Below are 27,278 nucleotides of genomic sequence, written 5' to 3' on the forward strand. Positions count from 1 at the left end.
TCAAGACAAGAAAGGACAGCACTAACAAATCAGAGCTTATAAATAACAACCCATGCACACCTGGAAATATTTTGTTAATTACATTTTCTTTACTCTTGCAAAACTAAATATAATGAACAGCTTCCGACATGAAATTAAATATTTTCAATCCCTGGAAAGTTGTGGAAATCCCACACTTTACTGTTGGCATTTCACTTGATGTGGAAATGGCCAGATGTCGTATGCAATATCTTTGGACGCTCAAATGATTTAAAAAATGTAATATCACCTTTCATTAATCTTACTTTTGTGTTAAAGTGCAACATAATGTAATATGCACATTGATCAGCATTTTAAAGCTGGGATACCTGGGTATTTCCAGGAAAAATATAAAATATACAAAAGTGTGTACATTTTATGAAAAACCTTTCTTGTGTGTTCCAAACAGATATGTCACATCTGACATAATCAATTGTAGTTGAATAATCTGACATATTGTAGGGAGATATGAATTTGACTGAATTGTAACAGGCTTCAATTGAACAAAAGAAGAGACAGATCTCGGTGTTGCCCCCTATCAAAACTAATAAATGGCAGATTCAATCAGTTCTAATTGATGAACAATTTGTGCAATGGCATGTGTTAAACTTCAGGGAAATGTTAACATTGTAATATATCCTTGACCTTTTTTCTTGGCCTATGGGGGTCTTGGACTTAGGGGTATGTAGGTTTACATGTGGGTGTCTCAATAGGATTATTAGGGTGCTCTTGTCATTACTATTTTTTTATTAAACAGCTATAAAACAATGCATGCACTATAAGTAGGTGCTTGTGGTACATCGATCACTTTAAAACCTGGTTGTGTCATGCAGACACATTAATTTGCTTTTGCCTCAGGCATTTTTTTTTAGGATACCATTAGAGGAAATTACACCTATCAGTACCATCTAACCAACAGATCAAACGGGTTCATGAAGACTGTGGGGAATGTTATGCGCGGAAGTAGCACTAAAAGTAAACCACCTTCCTTTTATCTATTTCATTATGCGATGCACAGATGTTTTGGGATAAGACTGCACCCATAACCACCACCAGATAATCTCTTAAATTACCAGTTGTCATATCTGGGCCATTTTTAAATCTGATATGAGAAGTGATGTGATATTGGAGATATGGACTTTACAGCTTGGAGTGCAGGTTTCACCCAAACTAGCACAATACACATGGTTATCAACCACCATCTTCAGAAAGCAGATAAAAGGTAAAATGTGCAATGCTTATAAATAAAGATGTGAACCTTGATTATCTGCTAAGAAATGCAGTTTACCATGGGTGGAAAATAGTCATTCGAAATGTTGTTTTATGGTAATAAACATGAAGTAGAAACCGTTTTCTGGAAGGTCTGCTTCATTATGTTCTTTATTAGTTTAAGTAATGCATATACTGAAGTGCAAAACAGTGGCGGTGGTTGAGCTGAAAATAGATGTGACAGAAAACTGCCCTTTAAACTGATCATTGGTCTCTACCTGTTTTCCTTCATTTTCCTTGATAGACAATACAGCAGTTAATTCAGCAAATACTCAGTACTATCAGATATAGCCATTTATTTAGGCAAGTTATGATGTTCTTTTTATTTGCATCACAAAATTGTGCCCGTTTCATAAACATTTTTAAAATTGTGGATGTATATGCTCTTCTTTCTCCACACCCACACTGAGAGAATATTCATCACAAAGATCTACATCTGCACAGATTCTGTAATTTAAATGATCTTGAAGCACAGGCTTTGTTAGATAGCCTTTATTGTGGGCTATCCTGACAACGTGGTAGCTAACAGTGATGCATCTTTTTTGCTATGTGTATACTTAAAACAGTATTTTTTTTCCTGTGCTGAATTTATCATTTAATCTCCCTAACATGGCCTAAACTGAAGAAATAAATCTTGTGTATAGGCAGTGGATTATTCAGATCATTGGCACACTTGTTCATCAAAAAAAATAAATGAAACCTGGTTAAGACCAATGATCAGTTTAAAGGGAACTTCTCCGCCTCATCTGTTGTCAGCTGAACAGCCGCCACTGGTGCAAAAATAAACGTGTGTGTCCTCACACGCACACATTAAAGCTGCCTATGAAAATTATTGCATTAAAGCTGATCTGCTATTAATGTATGTAAATGTCAAGTGAAAATAGCCCAAGCTCAAAATATATTAGTTTCTCAATGATGGGAACAGCTTTAATTATATTACCTGTGCAAATGTCAAGTCTTATAAATGAGATGCTTTGATAAGGAGGTATGCTAAGCTTGGATGAATAAAGTATAATTTTTTACCACCTATTTTCCAAGGTTTGTGTCTGATTGGTATGACAAAGGGGTTTAGTGTAAAGATGGTAAAATGTTAGTTACTGTAATGGGGGAATATACAATAAGCAGTCAATGAGCCCAGGTTTTATTCTCCGGAGTAAAACATAAGGATTGGTTAAAATCATTGAGTAACTGACATTATGATAGCTCTACCAGTTTTGTTTTTGTGTTAACTTCTCTCTCCCGTCAATATTTTATGGTTCAACATTGCTAAATGAGACAGAACAGGCCTACACAACTATATTGACACAATCATAATATTGTCTAATATGAGCTATTTTCAAATCTCGTTTTCATATCTGTGTACAGAAAATATATAAGCACTATATTTGATTCCTGAATGCATCTGCATTTTTAAGACTTGCAACATTCGTAGCTATTCATTCTCTAAATATCCCTGCGACATATTGTTTCATTTGCTTTTGTGAGGATTTCTTCTGTCTTCTTTCTTCTGAGGATGTCCAGTTATGCTTCCAGGAATTATAATTACTGTTGAAAACACCATTAGCAAATCTTTATAATGAAATTATTTTGCTCTGTACATACGAACATATGAAATATGGATTACAAGTATTTTGTGCAAATATTTAGCATAATTCATTATTGGTACTACGTAATCATTATGTGTTGCTAATTACGGCCCTGATATAAAATAGGGGACCATGTCTGTTTGAGGGTATCTGGTCCTTTCTTCATAGAGTGTGCTGAATAACCAATAACTATCTTTTAAACTGGAATATAAATCATCAATGATGCCAGTATGCAATACACAAGCTGAATAAGCATCACAAGTTCTTTTTTTTCTGATATACAGTAAAAACAAATTACTCCATTTTCAAATCTGTTGAGGGTTGGTTTCGTCTCGTGTTGGATGCTGCTTGGGCAGATCTACAGGGAGGGAGGAAATCAATTGGGCTCCCTCTCCAACAAGAGAAATAAATAATAAAAGAGGTAATGGTTTCTGTCAGGGATTCCCAGAGATGGTTCTACTTGGTGCAGACATGGCCCCCCTTTATGACAGGTCAAATCCATTACTTTTCATCGAGAGGCGGTTTGCCAGCAAATTGATTTCGATATGCCTTTATGTTAGTGAGGACACATTAATATTTCCTGGGGAGTGTATTCCTCGCAATGTAAATATCTAATGTCTGCCAGGCAACGTGACCTTGGGAAATCTCTCCATTTACGAACGCTGCATTTTTGATTCAGATCAACGTCAGTTGTTTTCATACAGCAAATGTTATTGTTGGAGAACTGAGCTCATGGATTAATCTTTGGTTGTTTGTGGACTGTGTGCTGGATTTCACTTACCAAAGCCAGGCACAATCTGGAAGGACTGAGATATATGTCGGGGAATAAAAGGACAAAGAGTGTAATTAGAACAATTGCATTAATATATTTAGTAAAATACTATGCAGATACTATTCCCACACCACATGAATCTTTTTCTGCACTATCCTGAGTAGACTGTAAATCTCACTAACTCCTCTGTCAGGAAGATTTATCTAGCTTGTATTGTTTTGCTAGTTTCAGCCTTTCTCTCTTTTAATAGTGAGACTGATTTTATAGACGAAGCTTCATTTACTTCTTTATTTTAATGTAAGGGTTCCCCTAGTTAGCTGAGTAAAAACAAGCCATTAAAATGGATAGCTTTCCAATCAGGATGAGGCCTTGGTGGCATCAAGGGAAAGTATTCATTTGCTCCCCAGTGATTCTTCAAACAAATTAGCACAGTCTTTTTCCCTCAAGGAAAATTGAGATCAGCTGCTCTTTCAGACCACTGAACAAAATACAATCATTTTAATAACTACCCAGTCTTCAGTTGCAGAGGCACAAACCCGAAATGTTGGGAAACACGTTGACCATGTTCATTTGAATTGTATTTTTCACATGATAAGCAGATAGTAATTTGGGTTGTGCTTTTCTCCATTCGGGTTTGCTAAGTTCAGCATTTAAACTAAACTGAGCTCTGTACTATAGTCACTGTACCCACCCCAGCCAGGGATTCTCCTTCTGTAAGTAAAATAATAGCTCCATTGGATACCTATAGTGCATACATATATATATATATATATATATATATTGCAAGTTAAGCCAATATTCACAATTCAGAATATACTGTATATATTCAGAAGTATGTTTCCTCTGCTTGCTTCCTGTTTACTTACATATGAATAAACAGGAATATCAGTATCACTAAGCAAAAATTGTACTGTTTGCTTGACATGCTTTTTGATGTGTGTGTCTGACAGCTGTATCTGTAATTAGCTGAATACTGTTTATTAAAACAAAGAGTGGCTCACATTAATTGATGATGTGAATCTTTTCAGGTTAGTCTGGGTCTGGGTCGAAGTTCACTGCAGTAGCCTACTACTGGCTTGTGTATCATCATATACCTCAGGTAAGTAGACATTGATGTTCTGTAGAAATCTATGGTGATCTAGAACTCTGATGAAACAGAGGCTTTCAATATAATGAATCTCCGGTAATCACTGATAAAATAGGATGGTATCTGTGGCTCTACTGCAATTGCAATTAATTTCATGATTTACTTGTGTTTCTGTGCTAAAAAAATAGATATTTTTCTGACTATTGGCATGTACACAAGTAACATGCACACAATTCTTTCTTATCTCAGCACATCTCCAGGGGGATGTTTTCTTTAAGCATATTTGTTTCCTTTCTTGAAATCAGTGTGTTGCCAGGTTTTCTTCACTTCTTCACAGTTGATTTTGTAGCTGTATGAATTTGTATGATTTTGGAAAATGATGTTTGTTGCTGGCATGTAAGGCATGGCTGATATGTGAAATATGAATGGTTATTACCAACTGGGCTGAAGCAGCTTCACATCAGATAGAATTCCAATTTGATTTCTCAGTGAAAATTGAACGGGAAGTAGAAAAAAATATATATTTGTGTCAGATACAGAGAATAGATAAATTGCTAATAAAAACTAAGATTAACCTGAGAAAATGTACTGGATTTGTGTCTTGTAAGCAGGTGACCATGTCTCCAAGACCATCACCAGTTTACCTTTCATAAACATGTCAGACACCTCTGGCAATAAAGCTTAGTAATGCAGTCAGTCAGTTCAAATAAAACACATTTGATTAGAAGTTTTTTTTTCTGAAGATGAAAATACAAAAGCACTTGGCTGTTCAAAACTGCATGCTCTCTTGACACATACCTAGGTATAATTTGAAGCCTAAGAAAAAAAAACCTGCTTTCTCTAAGAGGCCCATTACACAGTCGGGCCTGACAGCTATATTAGTGCTAATGATAGGCTGTGTTTCATTCTTAAGAAATACACCTTGGCGTGAAAAACAAGTCATGTAGTGCGAGTTATAAGATTTTTCATGAACATCACATGTACCTGCAGGTTTTTCTGAAATAATAATAACAATAACGACAACAACAACAAAAACAACAACAGTAATAATAACAATAATAACAATAATAATAATAATAATAATAATAACAATAACAATAACAACAACAATAATAATAATAATAATCATAATAATAATAAACATGGTTTAATTTGGAGAACAACAAGAGCAAAAATGGTACACTTACACTTTATAGCCTATTGATGGTGTTTTTCTGGAAAATCCTCCAAATCATTAAGGCAATTATTATTTTTTCTTTTTTGCAAAATAAATGTTCCACAAATGTAAATTGTAATATCACAACCATCATGAGTGATATAGACAGGGAGTACTTGGGTAAACTTCAGCAGCCAGTGCTTTTCCTTCTACCATTTTCTATGAAACTTGGGATATTTAAAAACTGTTGTCTACATTTTAATTTCCATTTTCCATACTCACAGGTAACTTGAGTTATACCTTGAGTTCCTTCAAAATGTTGTGAAATGGAGGGAAGAGTACAACCATGGGGACATACTTTCTGTGGCATAATGTGAGGAGCGATTCTGTTTGACAGTAATTCATCAATGACTAAGAAACGAAGAATCATCGAACTACAAAAAAAAACCAACATGAAATGATGTGGGAGATCTATACATGGTACTTACAGTACAGGAAGCTATAAACAGTCAAACTGTTTCTTTGACATTAAAAAAAGGTTATGTACCAAGACATTAATGGTTTCCATTAAGTCACCCTAAATGTCACAATTTCAGTTTTGAAGGTCATATGACTTCTGAAGTATGTGAAATAAATTATATTCAAAATCTATTCCATTCGCCAAGATGAGTACATGCCTAACTATGACACACCTCACATTTTTATGAATATAATGCTATGTGCACAAAAGCACACAGATTTTATTTTTTTAAATGTTGCAGTCTGAAGATTCAAATGCCTCTTATCCATCTAGCACAATCTGATATCCAAAACTGTACATTTACCATTGTCCATAGACAGGTATTTTTAACATCAGCTCTTAACCCGTGATCTGTGGTCTCATCAAAAACCATTAAAAAATGGTCAAACTAGAATAAATATATGTTACTGATTAAGGGGGGTATTCTTGATTTGAATTATGTGTTTTTCTCTTCAGAATCAAACATCTATTTATTTTGTTTAGAGAACATCACTTATTATTAATTAAATATTAAGATACTGCTGCTTTACAGGAATGAATTCACACATTTAGTCCCCAGCTCTGACATGAATGGTGGATCCTATATTTTTATTTTAGAATGTATTAAAATTTTGACGTGGCCATGAACATTACGGTCCCACATGTTGACCCCGACCCTGGTAGTGATCTGTCTGGAGCTTAGCAGGGAGAGATTACCATAATATCAGCTTCTGTTTATTGACCACTATATACCACATCTTTTACTACTCCACTTGTGAGAATAGTAAAATATGAAATGCAGCATCTATCATAAGAAGACATAACCAAAAATAGCCAAAAGGGAATGATGTTATACATTTGATTAAGTGGTTGACTGATTGGTATAAAACCTTATCTGTACTGGATGGAGGTTTGGAGATGAAAAAGCATTTTCTGACCATTATCACCTGTGACTGAGTGATCAATGAAAGATATAAGGCGGTAAGCTCTTTGATTAGGCTGCTTTGTTTTCACTGCCCTTCTTCCTATAAAAAAGAAAACTTGGACAAGATTCTGTCACAAGCATTACTTATTTATTAGTTTCACATTTATCTCCAAAGAGACTGATGCTTCAGCTCTGCATATGACATTTTCAAAGTGCTCCTTCATTCTGACAGTTCCTTTAGTATCACTCAAGTGATCTGGTTTTCAGTCTCTCCATATTGTCGTCCATTTTAAACTTTTATAACGCCACGAGTGAAACTGAATTCCCTTATTTGGCAAGGTGGGGATAAGAGAGTGCACTCAAAGCAGAAACGGTATTGTAGTAACAGGAAAACCTGGGGATATAATTTGTATGGGGGAGTTTCTACCAGGCCACAGAATCTCTCCCAGCACAGGAAGAAGGAAATAGCGTGAGCAGCACCCTTATTAATCTTGCCGTACAGTTATTTACGTACGTAGTTCAGATCAAGGATTTTTATAAATCCTTTATTGTAGCAAAGAAGATACTCTCTCAAAGCTAACCACGAATGCAAAGTAATCTTGCTGGGTCATGAGGCACAGCATCAGTGAGGGAACATTGAAAGGTGAGCAGCCTGCAGACACACTGGCCCCTGACTGCCTGGCTTCAACTTAAACTGCTAGCACAGAGAATGTGTGAATTGTGTAATACAAAAACTTGAAAAGGCCCAATTGCTTTTGCTGCATCTGGGTTCAGTCCTTGTTAGGTTGATTGGTCCGTCCCCATCTCTGAGTACTTACATGTGAACGTGGTAATTATAATTTAGCAAACTAAACATTTGCTCATTATGAAGCTCAGAAGAAAATATCCACCAAGTCAAGCAAACCCCACCGCCCACACAACGCAATTAATTCCAGTCATAAAGTATGCTGATGGGGGATAATGACCATAAGTTACCGCACAACAGGTCTTCACATGAGTGTGCAGGTGGAGGGATGAATTTCAGGCAATAAAACCATAATTATGATATATACTATTTAAGAAATCATGGTTTATAGAGCATTTTTGAAGAGCATACCACAAAATGTTTGATTTATATACTTATTAAAATATATTGCATTCCATAAAATGAATGACATGCAACTAATCTACATATTTTCATATTGTGAAAACATGTATTGAACAAAATAATAATAAAAAACACTCGAGGACATTTGGGATCAAATCAATGGAAACAGATCACAGCAGGAAAAAGAGTAGTTAATTTTTATGAATCTGGGTAAAATGTGCTTTAATATGTTGCTCAAAGATTTGAAACTGCATTAGAGGACACTGGGGAGGTGAAAAAGATAATAATCAATTGTGCAAAACAATAGTTATGGGAGGGGTTCCGTCAAGCCTTTTCTCAGATGAGATCCTGTTGTGACGTGAACTGAAGCTGAATAATCCGATGACACTGAACCGAATGGCGGTGTACTGCAGTTTCCATTGCAATGCATATGGCATGGACATATTTCAGATGTCTTCAGGATCTATGGATGACTTGACCCTTGTATCTGCCTTTTGAAATGTCCCGTCCAAGACTCTGTACCTGGTGTACCCACTGCCTTTTCAATCTACCTAAATCTACCTATCTAGGCCCCTTTACTGCCGGTGCAAGGCTGTGATCTCATAAACACTCTTTTTCCCTTATTTTTTGCAGGCTGCTCCAGGAACATCACTGGGTCACTTTTTGTTTTCTTTTGTTCTTATTCATTGTTTTGCTCTCGGTAAACAGGGAGCAGACATCTTCTTCCAGGTAACAGCTAATGATTAAGCCCGTGGAAGAACTGTTTTTTTAAAATTTATTTTCTAGAGTATCAGATTTTTTTGTTATAGTTTATCATAAGATTTGTTTTCCTGCTCTTTTATAATTGTCAGTATTTTTGACAATTTTATTTGCACATAACTCAGTAGTTTTGGTGCCATTCTCATTTTGTTTGGTTTTTTGTATGTCTCTTGAGTGTTTAGTGCAGTCCAAGAGATTTTGGTAGCTGGACTTCTTTTCCTGATTTGGATGCTTGTTTTGCTTCAAAGTTAAACCCCATATTACACACCTTGCCCCACTACAGACTGTCGTCCTTTTGTAAATTCAAGTTGGGCCCACATACAGTACACTATATGACCAAAAGTATCTGGACACCCCTTAGTCTCAGGCTAGTTTTGGCTAGGCCCCTTTGCTCCAGTCTTAATGCAATGACATTTTAGACGATTCTGGACCCCAAGCTTTGGCAATAGTTTGGAGAAGGCCCTTTCCTGTTTCAGTATGACAATGCTCAGAGGCACATAGCGACATCCATATAGAATTGGTATTGTCGAGACTGGTGTGAAAGAACTTGACTGGCCAGCATAGAGTCCTGACCTCAACCTCATCCAACACCATTGGGATCAATTGGAAAGCCAAAGAGGTTGTTATAGCAGCAAAGGGTGGACCAACTCCATATTAATGCTCATCATTTTGGATGAGATGTTGGAGGTCAGGTGTTCATATACTTATGACCATGTAGTGTAAGTGCCTGATAAAAAATTTAGACTTTTCAGCTTTTAGCTGTACTAAAAAAATAAATTGACCTCGAAGTAATAAAAATCATGTGAGGCACTCAGGAACACGAAAGATGAGCTGTGTTGGATGAGACGTTTTGGAGAGCACCATACGAATGTGAAAGCCAATTTGCATTAAGTGTTGAGGGGAAGCCTCAATCCACGCTTGACTGGTGAAAGGGAAGAGGCCCAGGCTGCATGAAACGGAGCCACTTCTTTGCCCAGCAAACTGCACTCGGGCTTTGCTTTAGGGGAGAGAGCGCCATACTGATATGCCACATTAAACGAGGGATTTCCAGAACCGGATGGAAATGACCTTCCTTCAACCTAGAACCAAAACGAAATCCTCCACTGTAAAGACTTAAAAAAAAAAAAAGATGAAAGGTACAGTGGAGCTATCAGACTCTACCTTTTGGAAATCCAAAATGAGTTTTCCTTTCTTTTTTAGATAAGGGTATAAAAAAGGAGTAATTCTCACTGCTCTGTAAAATGGCAACTTTTGATTGCCTCACTATTGCTTGCCTCCCAGTCATAGTGTAAATGATTCCACACACGACATTCTACAGTTCAATCATCAACTGCCATTTATTAGTATCAAACCACTGCTACAAAATTACATCAAACAGGATGAAAATGTACTTGCATACGTGCTATACACAATGTAAGCTTTAAAGTAATTCAAATACATGAATTTCAATTTCTTTTTTCAACAAATATCAATATATATATCAATGCCACTTAAAGCCATATATGTCATTCCAGTGATCTAGAGCCTATAAATATACAACTATATCCCTGGTGGCTAAAGGACCTCCATACACATTTGAGTAAAGATAACCATTTCAAATTTCTCATCACAAATTTGTCTGAATAATGCTTTGAATAACCAAATGATAAAACTTCCCATAAATATGACTTAGGTTAGGTGTACCATCCATTCCACATCATCACTAACTTATAAAAGGTTAAAAAATGATATACTATTAGCATATATACAGAAAAGAAAAAAAAAACAGAAGATGAAATACAGTACTCGATTCTTTTGAAATATTCTGTGGAATTTGATGATAACAAGAGCATGTATCACTGTAACATGTTCATCCTGCACTGTCCTGGGTTTCCTTGAAAATGTAATTTGTTTGCACAAAATTAAAATGCTTGCTTTTTGATTATAAAGTAATATTTCAATGCTTGGTTTTACAGCGAGTCAAAACTGTCATGTAATTCAATGTGTAAACCATCAAAACATAACTAGAAAGAGTGGTGGTATCTACTTTAAACAGTTGATCTTTGTAACGGTCCTTTATATGTTCATTTTAAAAGAGTTTGTTTTAAAAAAACTAACCCCTGCTCACAAGACACTCAAACATTTCTTGCATTGTAACTCAGTCATCAGCTTCTCAGAGAGTCGGGGATTAGATACCTCAGTTAAAATGTTGAATTATCTAGAACTCTGCATCATTGCCTAGCAAACTTATTTTCCAGCTCACTGAAAATAATGGGAAACAGGTTGACAAATACTTCATGGAAAGCTTTTTAAGCCACACATTCTTATTTTCCGGCAGCTATTGTATTATCGAGAGGGGTATTACCTTTATAACATAATCAACGACTGAATAAATTTTGTCAGGAAACTCATGAAACACAACTTCAGTATTTTGGAAACTGAGGACACATGATGCGGACCAGAGAGTGGCTTAGACTGATGCATACAGTGTTGGATGAGAGAAAAAAAAGTTAATACAGTATACCACTTCCGTACTCTGTATTAATGTACATACAGATGTTGGGGACTGTAGTGGCAAGGCTTAAAGGAAAAGTTTTATCATAGGTTGCAAATGTAAAGAGGTTGAATGCAGGTGCTCCCCAATTATTTGTAATGGCGAGTTAAGTGTGTTGCGTTTAGACTAGGAAAGGAAAAAGGCTGGCAGCACCTGACCAAATCCTGCACTAAAATCTGACAAAAAGGCACAGAAAGGATTTCATTAACTGCAGGGTCAGAAAAGTCATCTCACCCCAGAACCCTCCTTTTGACTCTTTGAGAAATACTTCTTTAAGGGCCCAGGAAAGGAAGTGAAACACAAGCCTGACAGTACTTTAATCATCGTGACACACTCTGACGTGCCTCCTCCCCCCATTCTGTCCTGAAAGGCGACGCATCTCACCCACAGTAACAAAGCTGTGCTCGGTGTGTTCAGCTCTACGAAACCACCAGGCAGCCATGACACAAATGTCTGTTTTTATATGCCAATTAATTTATACCAGATGCTTAAAATGAAGTGCCTGCTTCCTGAAAATAACGAAGCCAAAAAGACATGGCAGCACACCAAGTAATTTTATATTACAGACAGTGCACATACTAAACAATGCGCTGTTTGTGCAAAGTACACCTAAACCTCTTTTGTTCTTTGTTCTTCTTTTTTTTTTTTACCAGCACATTTCCATTATAGGTCATGTCATGTGGTTATACATGGTTATCTTAAGCGAAATTGTAATGTACTTTTATTGTTTTGTGCCACCTAAGAGGTATATGAAGAGCTATATTACACAATAGCCATGCACTGTACTGCTCTACTTCTGTGATTAGTCTGATTTTAATATTTGTCTTAGGTCTGAGATATTTATGTGTTGTAACTGAATGCACATATAGATTAAATGAGACCATGATGCAATAATATATAACACAAAAAAAAGACAATTGTATATGTGATACTGGAAGAAAGGTAATGGTTTATATCTTGACCTCAAATATCCATAATAAAATGTCCTGTTTTGCACACAGTGGTAGTGTTGACTAACTAAAGGTATCATTTTATTTTTATTGAGTGATGTATATATCACACAAATGTGATCATTGCTGGGAAAATATTAAAAGATGTGATAAAAGACATTCACACTGGTTAAAAAAAAAACAACTGCAAACAAACCAAGTGAAGTTTTATATGTTGGATAGCTTTACATGCTGTGCATTGTTGTAAAACAATATTAAACATTTTAAGATCTGGATTTATTATTTTAGTATCTACAACATTTGTGATATGCAAGGAATTGGCAAAAGAGGTGCTTTTGGACATTTATAACCCTTATATAAATTACCCTTAAGTGTAGTAATGGCCTTATCTATAGCTGGAATAATTGTTTTTTTGTTTTTTAATGAGGCTTGGATATGGTATTTAACTTCTTAATTAAATACACTAAAGGCACATTAAATACAGTACTTGTTCCCCATATGGACTGATTGACTGCTCTTTATTAATTATTCAAAACAATGCTTTATATTTATTATAGAAAACACGCAACTTTGAAAGTGAGTAATCATTGTGACTCCAGGTGGGTGCTTTGATGCTACTTCCTGCATTACAATAGAAGAAGAAAAAAAGGACAGGAAATGTCAGGTCTTTGCCTGTCCACAAATAAACAAATATTTAAACATCCTATTATCTAAAATTTGAAGGTTATAAACTTGACATTCAGCAAGCACAGAGACACGTGACACTATTTCCTTGGGGGGATAACCACTGCATAAATGTGAAAAGGCCCATTTCTGACAAAAAGAAGAGAAAGAAAAAAAAAATGAATATGACTTCCATTCGCTTCAAGAAAGGCCACAACCCACTCACATCTTCAAAAGCGCATATCAAAATCTCATGGTTTAAATCCTATCTTTTAGGGCATGTGCTCTCCTCCACTCAATTTTCTCTTTTTGCGTTTGTTCCCTCAATCCAACAGTGCTGAACAAGACAGGCTGCCAATCCACGGCTTTCCAGATTGTTTCACAATTATACTATTACTACAACTTATTCATTTCTATTACTTTTATCATACATCTCTCACTTGGCCTTGTCCATTTTTTAAATTTATTTCAAACCTTCTTAAAATGCTGCTTGCTTCTCAGCTACTTGCATATAGGAATGCAATGTGTTTGGCAGCACACTGGTGTCCGAAGTGCACATTGTCTTAGGGCTCAGGACCCATTAGGACAAATCAACTGGCATGCTAATGCTTGGTGGGGGGGGGTGAGGGGAGGTCATTGAAACGTACCTTTTTTAAAAAACCAGATGTCACTGCTTTGTGAATATATTGATTATAGGGCAATAGAAAGTATTGAAACAATTAAATGGCAGACGAAGAGCCAGAGAGAGTGTAAAAGGTAACCATAGCTTAATAAGTAACAATGAGGTATTTATGTTGCGTACTATGTGCAACTAATTGGCTGTTTCCTCGCATAAATAATAAAAGAAAGCGTTTTTCAGTAAAGGAGTAGGGAGAGAAAAAAATATTTTTGTAGTGAGAAAAAGGTACTGGTATTGATTTTATAAACACACATTTCAAAAGTTATTTCAAATAAATATCTGTAAACACTCTAACAAACTGAGCAGTGGATATTTGATTACATTCACCTCAGATATAAGGTTCAGCAAAGTATTGTATCCATAGTTTTTATAATTAACTTGAGTAAGAACATTTTAGCACATAAACTGTGAGGAGTGGAGCAACTCCTGGTATTCTAGCTTTGCCTTTCATTAATTACGGTATCGTAATATAACGGGGTGGTTTAAATGAGTCAGTTATCCAATTTTCACAGCTGCTGCTGTGCCACATTATTAGTTACTTTTTACACAGTCTACAGCCTTCTTTACTTTCGATAGCTGCTAAATACAAAATTGTGTGAATTCAGGAATACCAACTAATGTTCTTTTAAGACCCTAGACATAATTTACTTTCCTACCGCTTCGGCATATATCCGTCCTGTTCAGTTAAAACAAATAGAACGATAGATATGCAAACCACTGTGAACCAATGTGCCACATTCTGCCACCAGTGTACCCCAATTGCTGTTCCCTAAAATCAGTGTAAGAGTAAATATACTGTATAATAGAGTCAAACACATTTGTGAAAATTAGAAACTATGCAAGGAGGGTTTTTAGTAAAGTGTTCACATTAATATACAGGTTAATTCAGCATGCACTACGTTCATGAATTCCAGCACATGGTAGTACACAACGGGTGTACTAAGGCAGAATAAATACTGAATTTACCCATATACAGTAAGATTTGTACCCTATAAATGGGTACAAATAAAATAACTCCCCAAATACTCACTCTCATCACTGATTTATATATTAGTATAATAACATTATTCACCCTTGGGAAAATCAGGAAAATCTCTAGATTGGGAACTTTCTTTTAATCTTAACCTTTGACAAGGATAAACAACACTTAAGAGTACCTAAGGAACTAGCAAGATTGTAAACAATAGTATTTCTTTCAAGTTGTTGTAATGACACGTATTTGGATCCATGTTCAAAATGTTTCATCAAAACCAAAGATACCAAAGATATACCTTTTTTTCTGCCCCATCTTTGAAGTAAAATAATGACACCAATTTTATGGTGCTGAACTTTATAATCCATCAGACAAATTGATATTAACAAGTCACATACAAAAATCCATTATATTTTTCTTGCACCATAGCAAATTCACATGAAACACAAATTGAACCAACACTACAATAATGACAAATACTTGTGCTTTCAGTCTAAGGATAGGTTTGCTGCCACTGTTTTAATTCAATAACATGAGTGTTCTGGGGTTGGCAAACATAATCCCTTGGTTCTTTTGTTGGGCACTAGGAGATTCACAGAAGCCAGATGAATAAATGGAACACATTAAAGTCTCTTTTTCCCTAAACCAGCCATGTAAAATGTCAATTTTACAATTAAAATATAATTTTTGTTCATTTTTACTCTGAGTTTTTCATTGACTGGAATTGACTTGGAAAATTTTGGATGGAATACCAAATTTCACTTTCCATAACAGTAGCAAGGATTTTTAAAATAATACTTATAACGAGACAGCTGCGTGGAAATATCTCACTTGTGTAAGAGAAATAAAACATTGGAAATTAGATATAAATGTTAGTACAATATTCCAAATGTAAAACATAAAGTCCAAAACAACATATATTGAACAGACAGCAAAACATATAAACTGTGTTAGCATGTAATTAAACAACTGTAAATCCTTACAAATATTTAAGTCCTGTGGACCATATTTGCATTGGTGTTTCATAGTTTTAGGAACTGAAGTTGTACTAAATAAACAGAGATTATGGTCGGTGCCTCCATCAAAATCCATGCAAGCTTGTAAGATAAAATAAAAAAAATGTAAAGAAACAACCATGTAACATATGGTACTGTATATCCTGTATTCTATAATGTGTGTCTCCCGCTGTTCCCTCCCAGTTTCTTTTCCACCTCATGATTATTTTCCTTTCCTGAAATCACCATAATTCCCTTTTAAAAATAGTTAAACTGGTTTCCGTTGGGTTACACAAATAAAACGGACATTGAATATGCACAAAGGTATTTCCCACACCCTGATTAGCCATAATCTGTGAGTCAAAATTCACCCGTTTGGCCAATGATCTTATTGATACTTAGCTTCAAATGGATTACGAGCCTTTCAGCAAAGATTTCCCTGCTACACAATGGCTTCATTCACTCTGAGGAACCATGGAGAAGTTGCAATGAAGGATGTCATATGCACACTTGAGCAAAATTCTTAGAGAAAATTCTTCATGGCTTTACATCAGGGGTGTTCAATCTAATCAGAAAAGGGCCGATGCAGGTGCAAGTTTTTGTTTTAGCCCAGCGTTACGACACCCGACTCAACTAATTAACTAATCATGGTCTTCAATCAAGACCTTGATAAGTAGAATCAGGTGTGTCAGTGCTGGGCTATAAGAAAAGCCTACACCCACTCTGGCCCTATTCGGATAAGATTGGACACCCCTGCTTTACATAATTATTTTTAAAACCGTAAAGAAAAGGTAAAAGGGATTTCCAGCAGTTTACATGATTTTGGGCACTTTTGAAGAAAAGTACAGTGTTGAACAAGAGGTTAAATAAAAATAAAATAAAAAGTTCTGTTAATGTATGTTAATGCCTAACCGAATTACAGTGGTTTTGAAGTGATGGAGGCACTAATTTGGTTAATTGAATCCATAAAAGTTTGCTTATATTTATAACCACACTTTATATTTCTCAAACATCATAGTTGGAATTCCAAAAAAATTTCAGAGCATTTGATATGACGGTGCATTTGCAATAAAATTTCAGCTTTATAAATCCGCAGGTGTTTCCAAATTAGTATCATTTTACATCTGTACTGGCTATATTAATTCTGAAATGACGTATGACCAGTGGAAAATGTAAAAAATGACTTTAAAAAATGCATAGCACTAAATCCTGACTTTAATTAAGCAAATTGATTATTCCATCCTTAACTCCAACAGCAAGGAGTCAACACTGTAGTAATTATCTGGAATAATAGCACATTCCAACATATACCTCAAAGGTCAAAAGGCAGGCAGTAATTACACCTTTAAAAATAATGCCCTCGAGCTGGGCTTAAATATAAGAGAAAGGAGTATCTCATTATGAATGACATGATGTTAAACGTGATGATCTTTCAAAAAGCAAAAGTCTTATTGTTAAAAAAAAATATCTGAATGACATCTTTAACAGAGATAAGGGCTTATCGGGTCTGGGAAATATCTGTTTTACTTTGCAGTGTCTCTCAGACTATATAGTTTTATTATCTACCTTCATTTATATTGTCAATCATTTTGTTTCCTTTACAGATTTTCAACCATCTCACTGAGCTGTTCCATTGCTGAAGGTTATTCAGTAGGATCGGAACGAATATTATTTTTGCTTCAAGGACTTTTAACACTGACTACAACATTCTTATGCAAATTATGTACTTGTATAATGCGAGATTTCACATACCTTGGGCATTACTTTTTATGCCATCTATGCAAACAAAAATCAAAATGCCAATGAATGCATCCTAAACCCCAGGAAATAATTTTGGAGCATTTGTGTGCGTTTAAAAGCGCACAATGTGTACTAATTTTCCAAGTGGATAATAAAACAAACAAACAAACAAATGAAACTAAATACAAAACAAATTAAATTAAATTAAAATTCAAGTATTTACATAATGAGAAATCCCACAAAAAAATAACCATCCCCGCATAAGTAATGCTGATTATATCCCACGCTGTTTTTAACAAACTGTACCAGATTGTATCCAGAAGTCAAAATGTCAAAGGACCGATAAATGCTTTTAAGGGTTTTTTACAGTCATTGTGTATGGCCATCCTCAGCTAGTATACACTGATGAAGGAGAGAAGCAGGACCAGGTACTGGCAGGATGACAGGACATCTGCATTTCCTGTACTTCCATATGGTGCTGTGTTGGGAGCTGCAAGAAACAAGAAAAGCACTTATTAATCTTAAAATGATGAAACATTCATGCATTACCTCAATATCCGCCATTTATTCGGGGATGCGGTTCATCAAAAAACCTATCTTCACACAATTTAGTGTTTTTGCCCGGAAGGAAAAAAAAGTTAATACAAAAACATACACAGCCAGATTAAACAGCAAAAAGTTCATTCAGTTTCATTATGTACTTTTCTCTACATATGTATTTGTAATTGAAGTGGATACATGTCACAGTTTAAATTTCAAGGACCCAACTCCCCCCACTTTAAAACGTACATACTGGTCATCGGAAACCCAGCTGCCTGAGCCATGCAAAAAACGTCCCAGTATACACTGGCCTTGTTACCGAACACCACCAACTAGAGTTCAATCAGATCCGAACAGAACCTGAACCCAACACTGTGGTGAAGGGCTCCAATGCAGGTGCGTGCATAAACATTACATTACGTTTATTTAATCATAAACATTCATCCTGAGAAAGAAATGAATGCCACAATGTACGCCAGACTCAGCTGCAACTAGGGGGGGGGGGGGGGGGGGGGGGGGGAATCATGCATTAATAAAAGCCTCTCATCCGGCTTACTACAGTGCTCCTGCTAAAAAGTAGTAAATAATAAACTCCAAACCAAATTACATAGTCTTCAGCATGGATTTATATATCTATATATATATATATATATATATACACACACACACAAACCAATAGAATAACTGGAAAGGAAAATAACTGCTAATTTCAATCAGCTGTAAAACAGACAGAAGATAGATCACCAGTTTAAGTCCAGGGCAACGATGGACAACAGGGGCACTGTATATTATTTTTCCTTCTTATGTCTTGTACTAACACGTATTTAATATATACAAGCACATTCTCAGGAGACTTGCACTTGGGTCACCAAAATGGGGATGATGACCCTCAGGGTAGTTCCAGAGGTTCTAATTAGACCTTCAAGGTGTACTTTATTATATGGTTTTCATGTAAAATAGCACAATTTAACACATTTACCTTTAATTTTCAACCCTCTTCCCTTGGATGCTCCCTTTTACCTGAACAGATGGTACGCCTGAATAACTCTTTTGTAAAGTATGCAGACATTTCTGGGACTGATAAATCTTGTATATCTTGTCTATATAAATGTATTGTTAAATATTAATTTGACAAATGTCAATGTCAAATGGGTCTATTCAGACGGCTTTTTCTTTGGTTTTGACATAGAAACACCACAGACAACAAAATGTTAGAAATATAATAAATTATATATGTGACTAAATAGCTAGATAAAAAATAAACTGAACAGATTTAGAGAAATTATACTATATTATATATATTTTGCAGAATACATTTTTTTAAATTATTATTTGGAATATGCCTCTTTGCATGCATTAATTATTTGTATGTGTGTTTTGACATTGAAACATCATGCATGAATAAAACTCTTATTGTAGTATGTGTCCCAAGCCCTTTCTTCATTATATTGGTTGTACTCTTAATAACAGCTGCACAACTGATGACACTACTTTTCCAAAAGCTCCATCACAAAAAACACAAGCGAATTTGTTGTTGCTATCTACATTTAAGGGCTATTTTGCCTGTGATTTATTATGACTCCCATCTTTGCTGTGAACAATAACATAAATGCTCTCTCTGCAAAGTTGAAAATGGTGAAAAAGTAAGCTCTGACAGTGTTTTTTGACTCGTCAGTTGGAAATCAAATGGAAGGGAAAAAAGAAAAGTGGAGAAAAGAAAGGAGATATTTCATAGCGTGATGGTGTATGAAAATGCAGGGGCAGGATCTGAGAGAGAACAGAGAGCCGCAGACCACATCCTCCCTCATTTTGCTTCCATCCAGAGCAGCGGATAATGACACAGTGCTGCTGTTCTGGGGGAGTGGAGATGGTAACCATGGAGACAGTTCAAATCCTGTACGGTCCTTTTGCTAGAATCTGAGGACATACTGTGTAATAACTGCAACAAAATAATCCAGGCTATAAGATGCCTCGGTATTATGTGCCAAATAATTCCTCTTTCTTTAACTGAAAGATAAAAATGACTGAAAGTTAAGGGAAAGGGAACATTCTCCTCCCCTGTTGAGTTCTATGAAATCAGCAGTATAAATACCAGATCTACATCTTGAAAAATCAGCTGTTTGTTCTAAGTGTACCAACAAGATGATTTCAGCCTATACTAGAGGTAATTAAGAAATGAGCTTATATTGCCTAGTTCTTTATAGCACTTCATTTTGAGCTGGTTTAATGTCCCACTGCGTCTTTTCCAAATTAGCCTGTGTACTTGTGACTGTGTAGGCTGTAACTTGCCATTTTAATTAACTCCAGCAGCAGAAATTGACTGAGACATGATTGCTTAGGTTTTAACATGACAGAAAACTGGGAGCAGGGATATTACCATAGTATAAGATGCAAATTTAGGTCCTAATATGGTTGTTCATTACATCACAAACCACTGGTGTTAATTTCTATACAAACTGATTTTAAATATATTATTAATAAATAACTACAGTACATTGTGTTTTAGTTCAGCATATACTGTCGGTAAAAGTAATGATAAAACATTTTAAAACACTACAAAATAATGATAACCAGTGCAATCTCATAAGTTCAGTCTCTCTCTCTCTCTCTCTCCCTCCCTCCCTCCCTCCCTCCCTCCCTCACCACAACCTCTTTTCTTATAAAGTTCTCTAGATCAGTGGTGTCCAACCTTATCTGAAAATGGGTGGTGTTGTAATGTTGTGATAAATCAAAAAACCTGCACCCACACCAGCCCTTCTTGGATGAGACCAGACACCCCTGCTCTAGATATATACCTCTGCTGAGGATAGTGAGGCACTCAAAGGCAAAGCCCATGTGTCTGTTGTGACTGTGAAATTAAAGTCAATTGCCAAGTTTGAAAATAATAAATTCACACTTATGGCAGGAAGCATAGTTAATGTCTTAATCAAGGGACCAGCACAGTGACTATGACTCTCTCCCTTTGACCAAATACTCTGTGCCTGGCCATAATTAAAAATTAATTTTCTGCAAAAAAAAAAACCCCAAAAGAAAAACATGCAATTATCTTTCCAACAGCCTTGATATATTGCATTAAGTACTCCATATGCATTTATCTGAACACTCACATATGTATGTCTAAACAAAATACATATGCATGAAGGCTCATCTGCAAAACCAGCAGCTCCAAATGTTCTCACCTCTCATGTGCGAAAAATGCAAGTGCAAAAGTTTAGAAAATTCTCATTTTTTACATTTTCAGACAGACACTTAAGTACACACGGAGATGCATTATCAGTCACCATATGTTCAATGTGGGGATAGTGAGGATTGAACAAAATGTCTTTATGTTCTGAATACAGCAGTTTTAACAGCTAACATCCTTGTGTAACTTTTGGCACTCTGAATACCGAACAGAAGTATATCAACAGTTAAAACTTCTCGCTTATCCAACATATAAATTTATATTTATTATTATCAATATTATTTAAATTAATTTTGTAAGATATTAATCATCAGTTAAATTGCTGAATTTGTTGACAGTGCAGAGCAACCTATTGGATCAACCTTTATTAAAATGTACAAATCACAACCAGATTTAAAAGATATAATTTAATAAGTCACAACAAATTATTCAACATCTAGTCTAACAATGAAGGTCATCTACCTTAAAACAGACATAACCTGTCAGTCATGACCCAAGTTTGGATTGTGGGAGATGAAGTCATTATGAGTTGCCGTGGATTTACATTATACACAGCATTCCGGCAGTGCTCTCGCTGGAAGAATTTCATTTCCAAAGGAGAGAGAGAGAGGGGACCCACGTATTTCCTATTGCACTCTGCCAAAGTGCTTATAATAATTGCCCTTGACGCTCTTGTTTAGGGCAGCAGTGCACAAACTATGGGTCACCCAGCCAACCTTAGGCCATGGGGGATAAGCTATTTATTAAGTCACGGTATCATGTAATTTACAGCAATGTTACAATAGAATCACACCTGAATGAAAACGATGTTAGTAGCCTATTTGTTATCGTTATTTGGTGTTTGTACAAATAAATGCTAAATAGGAAAAATAAAGCTAGGTAAACATATTTTTATTGTTTATACTTGACAGTGTATTTCATATGATAACGTAAATGTTGTTGGAAGCCGGGCTGAGCACTATGATATTATCATTAAAATGTGCATGGTTTTAGCCTCTATATAAAGACACCAAACGTGAACATGTTAGGATGTAATCCTTCTTGAACATGGTAATTCAGCTCTACAAACATGGAAATGTACTTGCACTTCTAACAAAATAGGTGATTTATTAATACAAATAATTGTTAAATCCAGCTAGTCGTAATCTGTGTATCAAAGGTGATAATCTAAAAACTAGATATCCAACAACAATGGCCACCAATGACTGTATTTTATGGAACAGAAAGAAAAAAAAAAACATTTCCTTGATGAACTAACTGACCATTTTGTCAAAAAAAGTCTCCACATTCAAATGTATCACATTTATTGTGAGAGCCATTAGCCTTGATGCTCCTCCGGAGGTGGAACTGCTTATCTCAATTGTTACAAATAAATGGAAAATTAAAGGACAGCTTCATTATTAAACCAAAAGGAAACGAGGGCATGTACAATTTGCCCAGGTCACTTGAAGACCAAATCTGTTGTCAAACAGAAATGGGTGAGTCAGCTCAAGTGCGAGGCAATGTGTTTTCACACTGAATGACTCACCGTCAGGTACCGCACATGAGTGTCATAGGGTACAATTCCACTGACAGTATTCTCTCATTTCTGTTTCACAATAAAATGGAGGAATCATCAAGTCCAAAACCCCTGAATATTTATGAATATTCCTGATGAGAATTCAAGATATTCTCAAATTCAGCAGTCTGCTTTCTTTACACTTTGCTTTATATCCTCCTCAGGTGTTTTGGCATTGATTGCACATGCTATTGATGTTATTTCTTTCGGAAACCTTTCAAAGTTGCCAAGAAACAAACTTATTATAAAACTAACAGATAATATAGCAATGCATTCCCGTGTCCTCGTTAAAAAGCTACTTCTAAACACAATGACTCATACTTTTTAATCTACACAGAACGTAACAAAACTGGAGACCAATACAGATAAAACTGGATTAAGCACACAAAACACTGGAATTGTTCCTATGGTTTTCCCAGTGTTCAGACCTGTTGCTCCAGATAGGTATTGGAGGGTTTTTGAGAGCTGTTTTTGTTCCAGATTTTGTGTCCGGAACATACAATCCGCTGTCAGTATGGCTTCCCCTAACCCACAGGGGACGTTCCTCGCTTGCCTTGAGCGACGAGTTCAACGTCCTTGACCATCAATCAGTGGCCTCCTGTTCCCTAGCTGCCTGCAGAGACGTCGAGACGTAATACACATCTCCGAGCTAAAGCAACATCTTAGCATGCTGGCTTGATCCCAGCAAGCCTGTGGAACCACTCAGTGCTAAATCATTCCAATCAAATATAAAGCTCTCCATGGGTAATACAAGGCCTGCTAAATCTCACATCAGTTACTCCCCCCCCCCCCACACCTCCTTGTTACCACATAAAAGAGACTACTCTTGAACTGAATGAATGGTGTGATTTGTTACAATTGTATGTTAAACTAAGGACCTTAAAACCTGCATTAAGGCATTTGGTTACTCTCTTTATATTAGATAGGAAAACTACAGGCAGAAGTAATGCACAATTGTGGCCTGCTGCCTTGAGTGAAAATATACGGTACACGTTCCGCATGCACATGGTAGAAATTTGTTAGAAGAAGGGTTCGGTTCAACAGCCTATAACATTCATCCCTGGCAGGCTGAAATCAGTTATGGCTGTATTGCTCACTTACTGTGGACAAGTAAAGCCTGTCCCAGTGTGCATTGAGTGAGAGGCAGGGATACACTCTGGACAGGTCAACAGTCTATCACAGGGCACACACACCTTTCACTCACACACTCGTACCTATGGGAAATATAGAGACTCAAATTAGCCTACCTGCATGTTTTTAGACTGTGGGCAGAAACTAGAGTACCGGGAGTTGTTTATGTTCTTCCACAAAAAAGTTATTAATAGAACTTTAAATCTTTAAATCAGTACCAAATCAAAAGCAGATTAAGTGCTTGTTTTGTCTCATTGGTTTAACATAGAAAAACTTACAAGGATGTTATCAATGCACCAGCTCCACTGTTATAATCGAGCCAGGATGTTTTAAAATCATCAGAACACCAGTGCAGTTCATAACCTTTGCAAAAGTTTTAGCTTACAAACGAGTTCGGTAGCTACCGACGTAAATGTCGAATGTACAGGCTTAATTGGACCAGTGTATTCATAACTAAATTGGTTCTGAACAGAATCCAATTCGGAATAAATTAATTGAAATCTTGAATTCAATTGGAATGAGGGAGAGCAACAGTGTGCAGTGGTGTATCTACATTTCTTTTGATTGGTGGGCGAACATGAATAGTATATTTTCTCGGCTATTATTAAAAGTTTAGGCAGTACAGCCACATTGGGCTGAATGAAATTTTGCATTTTTGTTATGGGCTGGGAAGATGGGGTGGGAACTGGGGTGCTATTCATTTTATTACCTTTGCTCTTACATATATCCAGTGGTGGTTGTTGTGCTGAAAATTGGTGTGGCCAAAAACTTTCCTTTAAACTGATTATTAGTTTCAACCTGTTCTCATTAATTTTCCTTAATGAACAAGCATGCTAGTGATCTGACTAATCAATTGGCAAGTAATGCACAGCTTCTTCACATCGTGTTCGGGAGATTAAATTATAAATTCAATCTAGAAAAATCAATTTTAATGACTATAGCCCTATTCGCACGGGACTAGTATTACCTGGGGACCTCATGTGATTTAGAAATGACCCCCCCATGTCTGTGTTTCGTGCGGCGCATTCACACGAGATAAGCAAAGTCTGTATTTTACTTGAATTTACTGACATTATCCCCCCGGATATGACTGAAAATGTCAAGGCTCTGCTCTGCGTAACAGTAAAATACAACCCCAAATCACCGAGATGCTGATTCGCACGGGACTAATATTATCACATGACCTCTGTGTTTGGAGAAATATGGTAGGTAATTTGCGGTGGAATTTTTACTTTACAAATTATGGACTTGGCAGATTCGCACGGGATTAAGATCACAGATGACCTCCGTGATTATTACACGTTACTAGAGGTCCCCAGGTAATACTAGTCCCGTGCGAATAGGGCTTAAGTACACTTAATGAAAAAAGATGCATCTCTCTGTTTACTACCACATTAGCTTTCAGTATAACCAGCAATAACAAAAACCCGCACTTCAAGATTGTTTAGAAATCTGAAAATTGCAGATCTTTAACATGAATATTCTATGAGTGTGAGTGCGCAGAAGGAAGGCGTCTACATGCATCCACAAATAGTGTTTATAAAATCTGCACAGTTTTGCAATAGAAATAAAAATAATTATATTGCTCGCTAAATGGCCTAACTGAGGAGAGCTGGCTATAGCTGATGATATTTTTTGTTAATTGCTGCATTGATAATCAAGGAAAATGACAGTAATTGGTTTAAGGGGAAGTTTTTGCCTCTACCAATTTTAAATACCGCTGCTGCATATATTCCAAATATGGTTGTAATCAAAATTAGTTAAATTTTTGCTGAATAAAATATTTGAAAAAAAAAATGTAATCAGCTTTTTTTAAGTGCATAAGAACTATAAAACTATAAAATGGTACCCCTTTTTTTAACTAATTAAAAGAGGGAGGCAAATAACATACAGGAAACACAGAAAGTCTTTCTAGCCTGGCACAGTTCTGGAGAGTTCCAATGACAATGTAAACCAGGACCACAATTTTAAAATACACAGGTCCTTCTTAGTTATATACTCAAAGTTAAAAACACAAAAACTGTAACCATTAGGCTGAAAGTCCATTTGGTGTGGCAAAAATGCACATTTCATACTAGATCTAGAAAAGGAGAGGACCTAGCTCTACTTGATGAGACATAGTTGCATTTCCACAGCTGTGGCAATGCTGGGCAAGCTGGCCATTGCTGGTGGTTCTTGCTTCACGGCGCCTCAATCCCATGCTTTTTGCCTTTCTAATTCCCTCAGTGCTTATCACTCATCTTTCACTTGTAGTATGATAATAACACCAAGAGGAGATTTTTTATTGGAGGGACTAAGAGTAAAGTTGGCATCTCCAAGGCTTAACAGTGGACATGAAAATGAACCAGCAAGTTCTTTGGTGTGAAGCTTTAGGCACAAACTTGCTCAAGCTTTGGTTTGACCTGGCTGGTCTGATTGAAAATGCGGCCACTTATGGTTACATGTCAATAAACCCAAATGCCATGTCACAAGTGTAATCTTGTCTTGATCCACTGATTTTCTAGCCGGCATCACTTGCTGGCTCTAGAGGGTTCAGGCTTGGTCTTTCCTACTGTTCCTTTTCCCATTTAAAGCATCATCGTAATTGCATCATACTAAAAATATTTTATTAAAAAGCATCAAAGAAATAAATGGAATTGAATTGAACTGAAATGAAATAAAACTGCCAATGATACACTATAGTTGACTGTAGTTAATGTCTGTATGAAATAAGATTTCCATAGATTTCTTATAATGCTAAACCTGCCCTGTGCCAAAACCCCCATACCTCCAGGTATGATGGACTTCTGCCATTTTCTTCACAGCCTACCTCAAACTAAAGTTGAACACTCCCCTTTGAAGCCATTAAAAAAAACAAAAAAAACTATGGATTCTAAGAGAATATACAATTCTTATTTAGTTCTAACACCAGAGCGTCCTCCCTGCCACTTGGGAAGAACTGTGGTATAGGAAAAAGGGAAAAAACTGTTTGTATGGTAACAGTGCTTTCTTTTTTCTTCTTTTGTTGCTAAAAGAGAAACTTTGAAATGAATTGCATTTCCATAACAAGGCAACCTCATCACCACCTTTTATTTTGAACTGTATCAAAACAACTTTCTGCCTTTCAAAGTGTTCTTGATTGTAAATTGCATTTTGAGGGATACTTATGGTAGTCCAAAAGTGCAAAATGAAATA

The 27,278-nt window shown here is 36.1% G+C and overlaps 1 protein-coding gene across 3 annotated transcripts in view; it reads right to left on the reverse strand.

Moving 5' to 3' along the window:
• Positions 1-10,471: 10,471 nt before the first annotated feature.
• The window catches only part of negr1 (neuronal growth regulator 1), a 203,954-nt gene continuing 187,147 nt past the window's right edge, over positions 10,472-27,278 (reverse strand). For all 3 annotated transcript variants that reach the window (XM_035414618.1, XM_035414614.1, XM_035414615.1), the window contains one exon: positions 10,472-18,181. In XM_035414618.1, the coding sequence (XP_035270509.1) occupies positions 18,061-18,181 (121 nt within the window). In that variant the 3' untranslated portion in view covers positions 10,472-18,060. The remainder of the gene's footprint in view (positions 18,182-27,278) is intronic.

Source organism: Anguilla anguilla, chromosome 4, assembly GCF_013347855.1.
Source record: "Anguilla anguilla isolate fAngAng1 chromosome 4, fAngAng1.pri, whole genome shotgun sequence".
NCBI lineage: Eukaryota > Metazoa > Chordata > Actinopteri > Anguilliformes > Anguillidae > Anguilla > Anguilla anguilla.